Genomic DNA, 15,826 nt, shown 5'->3' with positions numbered 1-15,826 from the left:
AAGAGAGGCCCAAAGCTAACAGCCAGCAAGGAACAGGGACCTTGGACCTATAGTGGCAAGGAGTTGAATTCTGCCAACTACAAGAATGATTCTAGAAGTGGATTTCTTTCCCAGACCCTCAAGAGGAGACCTCAGCCTGGCCAACACCTTGATTTTAGCCTGTGAACTCTGAGCAGAGAATTACTTAACCTTGCTGTGTTTCAGTTTCCTTATCTGTAAAATGTGGACATTAAAGAATATCTACCTTTTATAGTGATTGGGTTGCTTAAATGAGATAATGCATGTAAAGTGCTCAGTGGAGTGTCTGGCACATAGTCTGACCTCAATAATGTTACCTATTATTATTGTTAATGAAACCAGTTCAGGCACACTTAGTAACATCAGTTACAATAATAAGAGTGGGAGAGAAGGGAGAATTGCCAGCTCCTCTCTAGGTCTACTCTACAGCCTAGAAGGATGGTAACACTAGGGTGTCCTGCCATTATGTTAAAGTTCATCTCTTTTCAGCTAGTATTTTGGCTGGGGTTTGGTGGTAAAGAATGAAGAATGAGCTTCAGGAGCTCACAAAAACCCCAAATAAAAAGAGTAACATGATTAGGAGTCCGGAATATAATGGCATTCAAGAAGTTATGGTTTCTTATAAAGAAATATTTTCTTTAGGGATTCAGTGTTGCCATGAGTCCCATAATCACTTTTGGAGGCAAAAGGTAGTAGGAATTATTTGGACCAAAGAAAGAGAATGCTGTGTGGACATTCTTTATGTCTATATTTTTAATTCAAAACATCAGCATATGCTTGTTTTCTATGAAAGCCCACTGCAAAGGATCCTGGTTAGAAAAAAAAAAAGAATCCTTGTTACCACTAATTGTCACCTTAGATCTCAGTAGGAACCTGCAGATGTTAACTGCTCACTGATGCACTAAAGCTTCCTAGGTTTCTCATAAAGGTTCAGACCCCTTGTGAAATATTTTCTGGAAGTCCATGGATTAATGAAGTTGTTACTTAGAGAGGTGCTGTGAGGCCCGAGCTAATGTTGAATACAAAGTCTCCCTGGGAAGAGAACACTTGGTGGGTTTTTGAGTTGTAAGGGTAAGCGTTTGGTTGAGAAACACGGGGAATGTTCATGCAGACCCTGCAAAAGAAAGGCTTCGGATTTTGTAGAATCTGAAGCTTATAACATTTGGAGAGGTCCTCTTTCGGGGATAGATTTTAATTAATTACAGTTAAAATAATTTCACTTTTGCAAATTTCACAAAACCATAAGGCCATGTGAGATCATATGAGAGGGCCACCCAGGGCTCTGGAAATATTGTATGCATATGTATTAAGGCTTCATGGGATTTAGGGTAAATCTACCTCAGCCTGGCAGTGAGATTATTTGGACAGCATGATCTAGAATTAGGGTCCTGCAGCCCATTCCCGCTCATACCTTTGGCTTACTGAGTGATCTCAGGTGATTCACTTGCTCACATGCAATCTTATTGTCTTGGTTTGTCCTGGAAAACAGTGATTTTTTTTTTCTGTCAGTGTGGCTGACAGGAATAACTATTTTTAAGATATGTACTATCTTTCCTTGGCAGAAAGCTGAACCAGTACACCATATTACCACATTTTTCATCCTAAATTCATCTTTTTAGTGACCTCAGACTCAGTGGAGTGAAGGCTCAAATTTTAAGTCATCGTTTCATGTCTTTACATATCCATCAATATAACAAAGGGAGAGAGAAAAGCCTTTGTTTTGAAAACCTGTGAATTCTCAACAAAACCTATTTAATAAAAACCGTGCATTGTTATAGAAACTAAAGTGTTATCAGATAGCAGTTCAGTAAGAACAAAAAGTAAAAAGCAAAGTTTTACAGCAAGTATTTCTAGGGTGACTTCAATATAAATTTAATGAAATGTAGGCGTAAAAGGGTCTTGGTTAAAGTAAAGCCGAAATGCGGTGAACCAGTGTAGCTTATTAGACTGAATAAAGCTTATTTAGACCAGGTTTATTTAGACCGAATAAGAGACCTGCAGAATTCTTATGCTTTGCTCTCATACATCAAATATCCCAAATGCTACTTTTAGTTTTTTGAGGAAATATGGTTACTTTTTTAGTTTTACCTCAAAATCGCTTGTTAGATCAGTTTTGAACCTGATTGATATGTATTCTTATTCAATTCTTATTAACTCCCTAGTGTAAATTGAGACAAAGACTCTGAACACTTGGCCCTCTCACGCTGAACACCTCTCACGCTGTTTGAGACAGAACTGTTTACTTCCTCCTCTAGGTTCCCAGGACATAATCCAATATATTTGCCCTTTTACGATCAAAACGAAAGTGCCATAGTTGTAGGACTTGGGTGTAAGCCCCAGAAGCACATCCTGAGACAAGACCGGAGTGCCAAGCAGGACAGGGAAGCCAACACAGGGGGCGTTGGCAGGCAGGTTCCCACATTTGGGATATGGTGTACTGCACACCTTAGAGCTGTCCCACTTGGGGACACAAAGCTGGCTGATAATCTAACCTCTTCGTGTTATTGACAGAGCTGGTCTGGAGGCGTTAGTTATCTCCCAGCACCTTCCTCCACCCGGTGCATAGCCTGAGCTCTGCCTCTGGCAGGTGGAGAGGCACAGGTGCTTGCTGTGGGAAGCGGTGGGCAGGCGTGGGAACCTTGACTGATGAAGGGGTAAGGGAGGACACTAACTGCCTCTGCCATATTATGAAGTCACAGTTTCAGTGCTGGAAGGAAATTTTGAGTTTGCCCTACAGGATCCAGTTTCTTTAATTGCAAGATGAGGGTGGTAGACTAAATTCTAGTCACTTTGTCTCTAACTTTTAAATGATTTCATTGGCTATAGATCTTTCATGTATGTGTGATCCTGTGCAAAATCATGTACTGATTTCGATGGGTAGAAGGATATTCGCTAGACACGTGATACAAGTACCAAGAGGCTTACAAATATTTTGGAAATGAACAAGTTCAAATATTTCTGTTCTAGGTTAGCATTAGCAGGGGGGTTTCTGTGCATGCCAATACGTATGATGTGACATAAGTGTGTCTGAATCAAAATACTGCTCTTTTGAGGTGGAGAAGGAAATCTATACTGAATAAAGTCAAGTAGGTAACTTAGTATTTAACTTGGACCTGGTTTTAAAAGTAGTCACAACTCAGGCAATTATTGAAGGTAAACAGAGTGAAAGGTTAGATATTTGAAAATAGCAGGGGAATGATTTTCGATATTTATCTCAGCTCTTCCTTCTTGAAAAGAACCGGGGGAATCAGCGAACAGTGTGTTTTCCCTCAGCGGCCACGTTGAACTTTAAACTTGTGTTTTGTTGTGTCTGCTATTGATCAATGGGGGCAGGAAGATTTATGGGTGCTCGGCTGGGAGCAGCACCGGCCAGAGATGCAGGCAAAAATCCCTCCGTGACTCACTTGTGGGAGCTCCCCTTCCGGAGCCAGGAATATCCGTCAATAAATAGCAAGGCGGGGGGTCAGAGACGCCTCCGAGGAGCCACATCAGCTTCGGCCCATCCCACGAAGGGTGGGGATCCGGCTGCCAGGGGCCCTCTGAGGGCCGAAGATCTGTCCCCAAGTCTGTAAATAGCCCTAGCGTCTCTGCATCACAGACATCGCGCCTTCCTTCCTTCGCCTTGCGCACTGAGGGCACAGGATAATTCTAAACCCATCCGCCTGAAGGCGGTGGCCTCGTGCCAACTTTGGGGAACTTTCCAGTGATCTGAACTTTGAATTATCCTAATGCTACTGCACCGATGTGACTATGTTTGCTGATGTCTTTTAAGTGCCTTGAAGGACTAGAGGGGAAAGGTCCTGTTCTGCTGAGCAGCTACCCCCAAAATCGTAGGGGTCCTTATACTTCAGTCCTTTTATGAATCATCTGGTGAATTTGTTAAAATGCAGATTTTTGCGCCCTTAACAGTTCCCATGTGGAGCCCAGAAATTTGCATTTCCTAGGTAGATTTTGTGGTGGGTGGTCTAGGACTGCACCTTGAGAAATAGCTTTGTCAGGTGGATCTGGTTCATTTTAACAAAGGAGAAGGGGAGGGAGGATGCCTGTCTCGCCTTTGAGTACAGACCCACAGCTACAAGTAAACTAATTCTTGGATGTTTTTCGCTGATGTGGGGGAAAACACACCATCTCCCAATTCTTGTTGGAATGTATCTAGGTAAAAATTATGTATTTCACATATTGCATATATCCGGTTAAAAAAAAGCTAGGAGACTTTTCTTAAGCCTATGTACAAATTGAACCCAAGCAAGTAAAGAAAGAAAACCCCCAAATTGCTGATATAATAGATGTCTAAGGCTGTCTTATCACAAACAAGGTTTTGAGATCTAGAAAACGGCAGCATCCTAATGCTGGGAAGGATTCTGAATTCGAAGGTACCGTGAGGCTTGCTAGAGAGGAGAGGAGACCCTGAGGGCAGGGTCTGTATGTATTCAACTCAGAGGGCCCAGACTGTCCATATTCCATTCTGTCCTGTCCTCTTTGCCCTGCTGCTGTCCTGTCCTTCTCTTGCAAGGAGACAGCCCTTTGTAGCACAGACAACTAGTTGGGACTCCCAGCATGGATGGGTCAGTGTTACAGTTTCTACGTTTGTCATACCTCACCCTGAACTGATTATTATGGAAAATCAGTCAGTTGCTTGCATGGCCTATACTCATGTCCGTACAGAACCATATTGCTTCAGTCTGTTATTTCTCTAGGCTTGTCCTCATTTCAGCTGTTGTTACCAGTGTCATGTATTGTGTAAGTAAGAATCTACAGATTCTCAAATTCTTTGGAGTGGCAACACTCAATATTTTGTTTTTGAACGTTCATCATGGACCCTAAGCCCCTTTCTTTAAAAAATTTTTTAATGTTGGGGCGCCTGGGTGGCTCAGTTGGTTAAGCATCTGACTTCAGCTCGGGTCGTGTTCTCACAGTTAGTGGCTTTGAGCCCCGCGTCGGGCTCTGTGCTGACAGCTCAGAGCCTGGAGCCAGTTTCAGTTCTGTGTCTCCTCTCTGTTTCTGCCCCTCCCCTGCTCATGGTCTGTCTCTGTCTCAAAAATAAATAAACATGAAAAAATTTTTTTAATGTTTATTTATTTTTGAGAGAGAGAGACAGGAGGGGTAGAGAGAGAGGGGTAGAAGGGAGGGGTAGAGAGAGAGGAAGACACAGAATCCAAAGCAGTCTCCAGGCTCCGTGCTGTCAGCACAGAGCCCGATGCGGGGCTCAAACCCTAAGCTGTGAGATCATGACCCGAGCTGAAGTTGGACGCTCAACCAACTGAGCCACACAAATACCCACAGCCCCTTTCAAATGTAACTAGAAAATCTGGGGAGACCCATTGGAATACTTTTGACTGGCTTGGGCTTTTAAAAAGTTTCATCTTCTTTTTGGTATTTTATTTTTTATATAGGTCTGTATACTGAACTTCTTTCCACCTGCTTTACATTGTGGAAGTTTATTGTAAATGGGGTTTTTCTTTCGGTTACAGTTTGTTTATTTTATTTTTAATTGAAGATTAGTGGACATACAATATTATAATAGTTCTGGGTGTACAACATAGTGATTCAACAAGTATACACATTACTAGATGCTCACTATAACTGTAATTACCATGCTACCATACAAAGTTATTAAAGTATTATTGACTATATTCCCTAAGCTGCACTTTCATCCTCAAGATTTATTTATTCAATAACTGGAAGTTTGTACCTCTTAATCCCCTTTACCAATTTCACCTATTTCCGACTTCTCTCCCGTCTGGTGGTTTAGGTTTTTGGGAATCCAAGGTTAGGATTTCTTTGTTCAATTAAAAGGCTGGTTTGATGCAAGCCATTTCCTAAACTGCAAGAACATGGACAACCCTGTCTACTGGCTGGTTTTGCTGAAACCAAACCCAGTACTGTAATTGTGAGAAGCTAGACTCTGTTGTCTGAGATTAAGGACTGTGTTTAGTTATCTTTATGTGTCCAGTGTCTAGCATAGTGCCGGCTCATACTCAATTCTAATTACGTCCCACTCAAGTTCAGTTAATTGTTGAATGAATCAAACAAACTTTGCAAGCCCTGGTGATTACATCAAGAATATTGGAATAGTAATTTACCAGATGAGAGAGTTAGGCAAATGGGGCAAATAACTAGTATGTATGTCATTGCTCTTGATTCTTGATCACTTAGCAAGATGTGGCTAATGCTTTATAATACCTTTTCTTCTTGGGCCCACTTCTTGATCATTTTAAACCCAGTGCTCTGGAAGAACCACTACCAGTCAATCAATATGGGGTTGGGTGTGGGGGTTAAAGAAAAGGAATATATATTTTTTTTGTCAGGTCAGTACTAAGGTTTATATAAATTAATACTTTCTACTGTCATAAAGGTGAAAATTCCCTAGACATTAACAGACTCCTATTAATTGCTGATGGCTGTCTCAAGCCCTGTATCAGAATTTTGAGATTGCAGGGAAGAGTCTTAAGAATCAACTAATGAGTTTTGTCCTGGGCACATGAAAGATGAATGGTAACACTCTGCTGGCCATTTTCCATCTGTACCCAGCGATATTTTTAGCCCATAGGCTATCCTGGGCACAAGCAGGGAAATGGGAATAATGGAGCGGGGAAGAGAAGAGAGCAGCAGAGAAGAAACAGAGTGAGAGAGAGAGAGAGAGACTTTGAGGGAGAGACATGAAAGAGGGCTATGCAGTGGGCAGTGTGACAATGTGTCACCACCAGGGACTTTTGGCGCTGTGTTGTCATTTCAGTGTCATAGGCTGTTCCTACATTGAACTGTTATGGGTCTAGATTGCCATTCTGTGCAGCAACTGACACATTCAGAAGAGACTTATATTGTGAGTCTAGTAGTCATAATAGCAACGGAATTGAAGAGAGAAGGAGAATGAGGGCTATGGAGTTGAGAAGAACTCAGGGGAAATAGTCTTATAGTGCTTCAACACCCTGCACCCTCTCTGCCCTGCCACCCCCATCCCGGCATTGCTATGGGGATTAGCCAGCAGGACTGAAAAACTCTGGCTCCCAGATTTCATTATTTATTCATCATACTGTGGGAGGCTGTGTGCAAGTTATTGGGACTTATTCAGAGATGAATAAGACCTGTTGTCCACCTGCAGGGGGGGGTCCCAATCTGGTAGTAATAAAAGATCCATCAACAACAGCACCCGTTAAAAATGTGAGAAGCATCATGATATATGTATGAACAAAAGCTATTAATTCTGCCTAAGGGGGTTGGGGAATTTCAGCTGTGAAAAATATTTAATAATACTGTACCTTAGGAGATATTTATTTTGATAGATTGTTAGGAAGATAAATAACTTGCTGTTGAAAGAGAGATTCTAATGTAGTATAGAATTGCAAAGTAGAAACAGCATACCCCACTGTATTGATGGATTTATTAGGAAGAGCCGGTGACACTTGAGCATGTCTTCCCTCTTAAAAATAATGTACGATACATGTGCGTTAAATTTAATGAAGCAAACCAAAAGACATGGATCAATTTGCTGGTTGATAAAAGACAAAGTGCTTTTTCAACAGTAGCCAATCTAAATATTTGCTGATTGGAGTTGAATTTCTTGATGAAAAAGCCTTATTGCTTAAGATGACCCCAGAATACTTGTGTTTAATATCAGTACTCTAGTGATTCCTAAAGGTAAGAAGTTAAAAATAATCTAATCTTACTTATGTGAGGCCATCTAATCAGTTTGGGTCTGGTAGGTGTTAGTTTTTGCAGGCCTAATTGCTCATTGGACCATCCACTGGAGTCAGAAGAAGCACAGACAAAGGGAATCTATTCTGTAAGAATGTGCTTATATTGCAGACCTATCGCCCATTGTGGATTTTCATTAAGTGGACTTTGCAGTGGGCGGTTCTGCTTTATATGTCCAGTGGTTGCTCTATTGATCTTCTCAGGGGGCTGGCAGGCATTTCACGGTTTAGGATTGCCTGAAACATTTGGAAGGAATGTTTAATTTTAGCACTGTTTTCTAGACCCATTCTATTACCTGCTATGAAGCCAGAGCATCAGTCCCCAAGGAGCTTACACTAATTAAAGGGCAAGGTTCAAGAGAACATGCTTCTTGTTTCACCAAAAACCTTTTATATGAAATAATAGCCCTGAGTGCATGGATAAACAGTCCAATAAAGACTGTGGGTAATTTCAGTTTATATGGTGAGAGGCTGAAGTAGTCTTTTGGGAAGAAAAACTTGAAAATGCGATCAATGTGTAGATATCATTTGCAGTAGGTTCTTTAGACCCGGCACTAAACATTACTCAAAATAGGAAGTATCAGTTTGGTCAGAATCCATTACAGATTTAATTGGGAGCCAGATGTGTGCAAGAAATTACGGGCTGACAATATAAACATTAAAAAAGTTCAAAAAGTCTTCAAATCTGAGAAATTCAGACCATTCAGGGACTGACAAAAGAGATTTTAATCTATAGAGTACTTTGGAGTTAACTCAGGGTGATTTTGTTTCTTAACCCTTCTGATAAAAAAAGAAAAATTCTCTTCTGAGATTGTACTGTCAGATATGGTGAGTTTATTTCTCTTTTTATATGATTACTTTCTGTTTATTAGCCTTTATGTTTTTAAACTTATCCCCAAATATGAGCAAATGTAGCTTATGTTTCTCTTGAGAAATGAACAGAGCCAAACAGACTCCTATTCTTTTTCCTTTTTTTCTTCCTTGAATTTCTAACAAGACAGATTAATTTTTTTTCAGTCTAAATGAATCAACCTTTACTATAGAGTTATCATGTCAGAGATAGAAAGGTTGTCAAGCAAAGCAAATATCACTGTATGATATAGTCTGTAATAGAGTAATCCGATCTCAGACATAGTGAAATACTTTATTTTTATAGTAAACTTGGAATTTGGGGCATAGGAGTTATGATACTTATATTGTAATAATTGTCATTTTGGGATAAAGTCCAATTGCTTGATCCCACTATTTTAATGCATTTAGATAAATTTAGACAAAGTAATTTTATGACAAAAAAATGATCACTTTCAGCTTAACGATTATGAAGATATTTCAAACTAGCAATCTACAGACCAAATCCAACCTATAGACTCAAAAATAGATTTATAAAAAGTTGAAAAGGCATTTTTTGGTTGTATAGGGAAAGGCAAATCTCTTTTCCACCATTGTCCCCAGCTGAGAAACAAATCAGTTTCTTATGTATCCACCAGAGACAGTTTGTGTGCCTGTGTATATAAACAAATATGTGCGTCCATTCCCAAATATTGAACCCTGACTTTATACCACTGTTCTATGCCACTTTTTTCTTTCTTCCTTCCTCCCTCCCTCCCTCCCTCCCTCCCTCCCTCCCTCCCTTCTTACCTTCCTTTCCTTTCTTACCATTATATCTTGGAGCTCATTCCATCTTAGTACATTATTGTTCTTTCTGATTTTATTGTATGCATCTATCAAAATTTGTTTAATGATTTCCCTGTTAATGTCCATTTTGGTTGTTTGCAAATGTTTGCTAAGTTTTGTGTGACTATAAGTACCTTTGTATAAGTACCACATCAGAGATGCCAGTAATATATCTATCTGTAGGATATATTTCTGGAAGTGAAGTTGCTGAGTTGGAGGATAAGGACTGTTGTAATTATGCTATTGTTAAATAGTCCTCCATGGTGGTTGAATGAATGTGGCCTCCCAGCAGCAATGCATGAGAATGCCTTTTCCCTCCCCTTCCCAGCCCAGTGAGCTATCTCACTTTTTGATCTTTGCCAGTACAAGTGAAAAATATCATCTTGTTGTTTTATTTAGCATTTTTAATGAATTTTTTTAATGTTTATTTTAGAGAGAGAGAGAGAGACAGAGACAGAGCGTGGGTGGGGGAGGGGCAGAGAGGGAGGGAGACACAGAATCTAAAGCAGGCTTCAGCTCTAAGCTGAGAGCCCGATGTGTGGCTCCAACTCACCAACTGTGAGATCATGACCTGAGCTGAAGTTGGACACAACCGACTAAGCCACCCAGGAGCCCTAGCATTGAGGTTTAGTAACTTCTTTTCATATGTCCAGGAGCCATTTTGACTCTCTCCTTTGCAAACTGTTCATAGCCTTTTAAACTTCAGTTGTTGGTCTTTCACATGTCAAGTTGTAGAGGCTCCTTTTAATTTAGCAATATTAGCGATTGGGATATGTGTGTAAATATGTTGTGTGTTTTTCTTTTTTACCTTTTCCTCCTTGTATTTTGCCTTTGCCATGTGGAAATTTGTGTTTTGCATATTTTATTTTATTTCTTAATTTTTATTTTATTTTTTATGTTATTTTTAAGAGTGAGCAAGACAGAGCATGAGCAGGGGGAAGGGCAGAGAGAGAGGGAGACAGAATCTAAAGCAGGTTCCAGGCTCTGAGTGGTCAGCAGAGAGCCCACATGGGGCTCGAACTTGCAAACCAGGCAATCATGACCTGAGCTGCAGTTGGACGCTCAACTGACTGAGCCACCCAGGTGCCCCAATTTCTCTCTTTTTTAAATGAAATTAGTTTACTTTAGATTTTCCATTTCCTTTGTCAGTTTTGGTAAACGGCCTTTTCTAGATAGTTATCTATTTCATACAGGCTTTTAAATTGATTTCCATAGAATTCACCACATTCTATGAAAATGAATCTTGTTACCACCTCACCCCATTCAGAATGTCTAAAATTAACACAGGCAAGGACAGATGTTGGCAAGGATGCAGAGAAAGAGGAACCCTTTGCACTGCTGGTAGGAATGCAAACTGGTGCAGTCACTCTGGAAAACAGTATGGAGCTTCCTCAAAAAATTAAAAATAGAGCTACCCTATGACCCAGCAATTGCACTACTAGGTATTTATCCAAAGGATGCAGTTATGCTGTTTTGAAGGAGCACATGCCCCCAGTGTTTATAGCAGCACTATTGACAATAGCCAAAGTTAGCCAAAATATGGAAAGAGCCCAAATGTCCATTGACAGGTGAACGGATAAAGATGTGGTACACACACACACACACACACACACACACACACAAACACGCAATGGAGTATTACTCAGCAATCAAAAAGAATGGAATCTTGCCATTTGCAACAACATGGATGGAACTAGAGTATATTATGCTAAGTGAAATCAGTCAGTCAGAGAAAGACAAATGTCATAAACTTCACTCATTGGTGGAATTTAAGATACAAAACAGATGAACATAAATGAAAGGAAGCAAAAATAATATAATAAGAGGGAGGGGGACAAACCTTAAGAGACTCCTAAGTATAGAGAACAAACTGAGGGTTGCTGGAGGGGAAATGGCTTAAATGGGCAAAGGGCATTAAGGAGACACTTGTAGGGATGGGCCCTGGGTGTTATATGTAGGGGATGAACCACTGGATTCTACTGAAATCATTATTGCACAATATGCTAACTAATTTGGATGTAAATTCAAACAAATAAAAAAAGAAAATAAAAAAAAGAAAATGAATCTCGTGATTCTTTAAATTCTTCTGTTTGCATTTCCATTTTATCATCTTTTTTGTTTATACAATTTTTCTTCTTTGTTTTTTTTCTTGATGTTACTTAATTATTCACCCTTCCTCTCCCTTCATAAAAAGAGTTTTTGTATCTATTTATAAGTTCTACTGTATGTTTCTAACTTATTAATTACTATTATATAGTCTTCATTAATTCCTTTTATATGTTTTTCTTCTGTCAATTTTGCTGATCTCTATATAACTTTTAATGTTGGATGCTTGTGCCTTTTGCCTTTATTCTTTATTATTCAAATAGGCATTTAAGGCTATCAGTTTTTCTCTCAGCACCGCTCATTCTGATATGTTGCAGCATCCTAAAACATTGTTTTCCAGAAATTTGTAATTGTGCTTTTTAGTTACTTTTTCTTTCTTTCTTTTTTTTTTTAAGAGAGAGAGAGAGAGCATGGACAGGAGGGAGGCAGAGGGGGAGAGAGAGAATCTTAAGCAGTCTCCACACAGAGCCCAATGTGGGGCTTGATCCCACGGCCCTAGGATCATGACCTGAGTCAAAATCAAGAGTTGGACAATCAACTGACTGAGCCACCCAGGATCCCCTTTAGTTACTATTTTACTCAAGAATGGTTTAAGGGAGAGTTTTACTATTTCTAGATGGAATTGTGATTTCTACATTTCCCAACTTGCAATGTTATCTTTGGGGTCTAATATGTTGTTAAATTTTTGTGAATGTTTATGTTTATGTAAAATGAAGATATAGTCTCAGTTTTCCAGGGTGCAGAACTTTATATTTATCAGTTAGATCTCTGTTGTTAATCTTTATTTTATTCTTCTATAACTCTACTTATTTTTCCTCTACACAACTTGTCAACAAAGAGAGAGGACTTCAAATCTCTCACTACTAATGTGTTTCTTGGTATTTTTCTTTGAATCTCCTATAATTTCTTCTCTATTTCTGATGCTGCTGTTATTTGGTGCAGAAATATTTGTAGCAGTTGTATTTCCATTGTAGATTTTACATAGTGTCATTACAAGTAGATTTCTTTGTCTTGTTTAATGCTTTTTGCTCTGGATTCCATTCTGACAGTTAAAATTCTAAGCCCTGCTCTCTTTTTATTTGCTTTTGCTTGTTAAATGCTGTCTATCTTGGGGCGCCTGGGTGGCTCAGTTGGTTAAGCATCCCACTTTGGCTCAGGTCATGATATCCATATGTGAGTTCAAGCCCCACGTCAGGCTCTGTGCTGACAGCTTAGAGCCTGGAGCCTGCTTTGGATTCTGTGTCTCCCTCTCTTTCTGTCCCTCCCCTGCTCATGCTCTGTTTCTTTCTCTCTCAAAAATGAAATAAAAACATGAAAAAATTTTTTTAATGCTATCTCATTATTTTTACTTTCGGAATCACTTTAAGTTTTCATCTATATAGAATTGGGTTTTGACTTGTGACTCAGGTTTTGTCTTTCATCAATTAGTGCAGGCCATTTAGTTTTATCGATGTGACCTGTATATTTGGTCTGGGTTCTGTCAATTTAGTTCATGCTATCTTTTCTACTTTGAAGAGACTTTTACTTTGTAGCCTGTTTTCATTCAATTTGCCTCTGTGTAGTTTTTTTTTTTGATATTAAGAAGTTTGCATATTTGTTCTAGTTACCTTTTAATTATAGTTTTATATAGTATCTTTAGTTCCTCCATGTTTTTAGACTGTACTTATTAGTTTTCTACTATATACAATACTGAAATTTGTGTGTTCCCTCTTCCTTCCCCTTCTCTTCTTTTACTTTATTAACTTATTTCAATCAATACTGCTAGCTTTTTTAGTGTCTCCCTTTGAGTAGCTAAGTATGTTTAAGTTTGTATTATTTGACTCTGTTACCTTTGAGATCCTTTGATTTCCAGGTATTAAAGATGAGGCCATCAAAAAACTTACCGCCTGTTTTCACGATCCTGTCACAATTTTAAATAGTTGTATCATGTTAAAATATTCTTTCTTTGATTTATAATGAAATATATTCATTGTTCATCATCATTCTCTTGCTTACTTTCCCAAGCTGTATTTTGGTTGGATGAAACTTGTCATCTAATGGTTTTCTTAAGGAAGAATCATGGCAATATTACCTGAATTTTTACATATTTTAAGTGGTTTGACTGAAGCTTTTATAGAATATGAAAGATAGATTGACTGCATATAAATTCCACAGCTCACAATTCTTTCTTGGTAATGTTATAGGTATTGATTTGCTGGATTTTGGCATTGGATTCTCTGGATAAATCTAGATCAGTCTTATTTTTTTTCTCCCATCATATCTATTGCTTGATATTTTTGCCTGTTTCCAAAATTTTGTACTTATTTTGGAAATTCAATGACTTTTTAGGTATGTCTCCATTTTGATCATTCTGGATGAATTGTTCCTGGGTCAGTGTATGTCCTTTTCCTCTAAAGGAAAAATTCATGAGATTAGCATGTTGTATTTGTTATAAAACATATTATTTAAAATGTAAACAGCATTCTACCAATGCATAATCAAAGCCTACATTTTCATTAGCACTAAAATTCTCAGTCAAATTGGGGCACCTGGCTAGCTCAGTAGGTTGGACATCTGACTTTGGCTCAGGTCATGATCTCGAGGTTTGTGAGTTAAACCCTGCGTTGGCCTCTGTGCTGGCAGCTCAGGGCCTGGAGACTGCTTCAGATTCTGTGTCTCCCCCTCTCTCTGCCCCTCCCATGATCATGCTCTGTCTCTCTCTGTCTCTCAATAATAAAACGTTAAAAAATTTTTGCACTTATTAATGTCTATCTATATGAATGGTAGGTACATGTTTATAGGTCTAGTCTATCCAACAAAAGTTTGAAGGCCACCTGTGGTAATGGTAGTTGATCCACATCATTCCAGATCTTTCTGTGCTTTATTTTGTCCAATCTTCAAGACAACCCTATATGTAAATTCTATTATTATCCCTATTTTGTAGAGGAGAGACTGAGACTTAGAAGAGACAGGTAGCTTGCCCATGTTAGTAAAAGGTAGAGCCAGGATATAAACCTAAACCAACTGACTCATAACCACTAGATCATCCAGTTGTCTAGCTATTTAGATACCTCTCTTGATGCTTAGCTATTATTCAATCTATCATTGTATCCTTCTTATGAAAACTATGTACTTAAAGGTTTTTGAGTTTTAGATCCAATTAGTTCTCAACGAGAGGTGATTTTATTTCCAGGAGACATTTGTCTGTACGTCCTGAATGTCTGAAACTTTTTTGGCTGTTATAACTGGGGCAAGAGGTGGTGCTTTTAGGTTGAGTAGAGAGCCAGGGATGCCATTAAACATTCCACAAAGCATAGGACAGCCTTCACAACAAAAATTATACAGCCCAAAATGTTGATAGAGCTGCTGTTGAGAAAATAGGACTTAGATGCTGGTTTTCTTGAGGGAAGTCTTTTTTTATACGTGTATAACTTTGTGTAATTTAATATGCTATAACAGAGAAGATGCATAAAAATGCAACTACGATTTTTAACAAAAATAATATTTAGGTGTATTTTTTAAAGTTCTAGTACCCTTTAGAATTTTATTCCTTCAGTGCCAAAAAGGACAAGCAACCAGGCATACCTTATTCAAGATTTGACCTGGTTTTTAAAAAATTGCTTCTTTTTTCTGTCCCTGATGTAGTTTTATACCAATAAATATTTCAGGAATAGTGGTCTCATCATTGAGTTCAAGGGAGGCTGTTCATTAAGGAACTTCATCCCCATTACTGATGAAGAGCTCCAAATTAATTATTTCCTGATTGCATAGTACAGTATTTATGAAAATTAATAAGAGTTGTTCATTGTTCTTTGGAGGTGGAGAAAGAGGTTGTTAGAATAATGAAATTGGACAATTGTCAGAGTTTCTATTTAAAAGACCATGTTATTAATTAGTCTTTCTCTCCTTGCAGGGAATGAGATCAACACTGACTGAAATTTGCTCAAGATCACTTTCCTTCAGAGAAGCTTACCTGTCGATTTCACCCCACACTTTGGAGCAACCAAGAACAATTATGCACTATAGTTATAATAAAGTCTGGTCACCTCAAAGTCAAGGCCCACTGCCAAAATGATAATTTAAGAATTTCTCTTCCTCTCTTTCTCTCTCTATCCCTCCTCTGTCTCCCCACCCTCCCCCCCCGCCGCCACCCCCACAAGTCACATGTATCCAAAGCAAGAACTTGTATTTATTGCCTCTGGATAGTGGTGTGGAGGTATGTCACAGTATTCTAAGCACAATATCTTTTAAAAAGTAATTTAGTGATATGTCTAACAAAGAAGTACCTAATATCTGGCTTCAATATTCAAAACTGTATCTTTGCCATTCCCCTGTAGTACAATACCAGAAGCTAC

At 38.8% G+C, this 15,826-nt stretch overlaps 1 protein-coding gene across 2 annotated transcripts in view; it reads left to right on the top strand.

Moving 5' to 3' along the window:
• The window catches only part of UBE3D (ubiquitin protein ligase E3D), a 240,374-nt gene extending 224,813 nt beyond the window's left edge, over positions 1 to 15,561 (top strand). For both annotated transcript variants that reach the window (XM_023254158.2, XM_023254157.2), the window contains exon 10: positions 15,385 to 15,561. In XM_023254158.2, the coding sequence (XP_023109926.1) occupies positions 15,385 to 15,546 (162 nt within the window). In that variant the 3' untranslated portion in view covers positions 15,547 to 15,561. The remainder of the gene's footprint in view (positions 1 to 15,384) is intronic.
• Positions 15,562 to 15,826: the final 265 nt, after the last annotated feature.

The sequence above is a fragment of the Felis catus genome, chromosome B2, assembly GCF_018350175.1.
Source record: "Felis catus isolate Fca126 chromosome B2, F.catus_Fca126_mat1.0, whole genome shotgun sequence".
NCBI classification, from domain to species: Eukaryota; Metazoa; Chordata; class Mammalia; order Carnivora; family Felidae; genus Felis; species Felis catus.
Note: the sequence above shows the minus strand (reverse complement) of the source record. Positions and strands in the feature narration are given on the sequence as shown.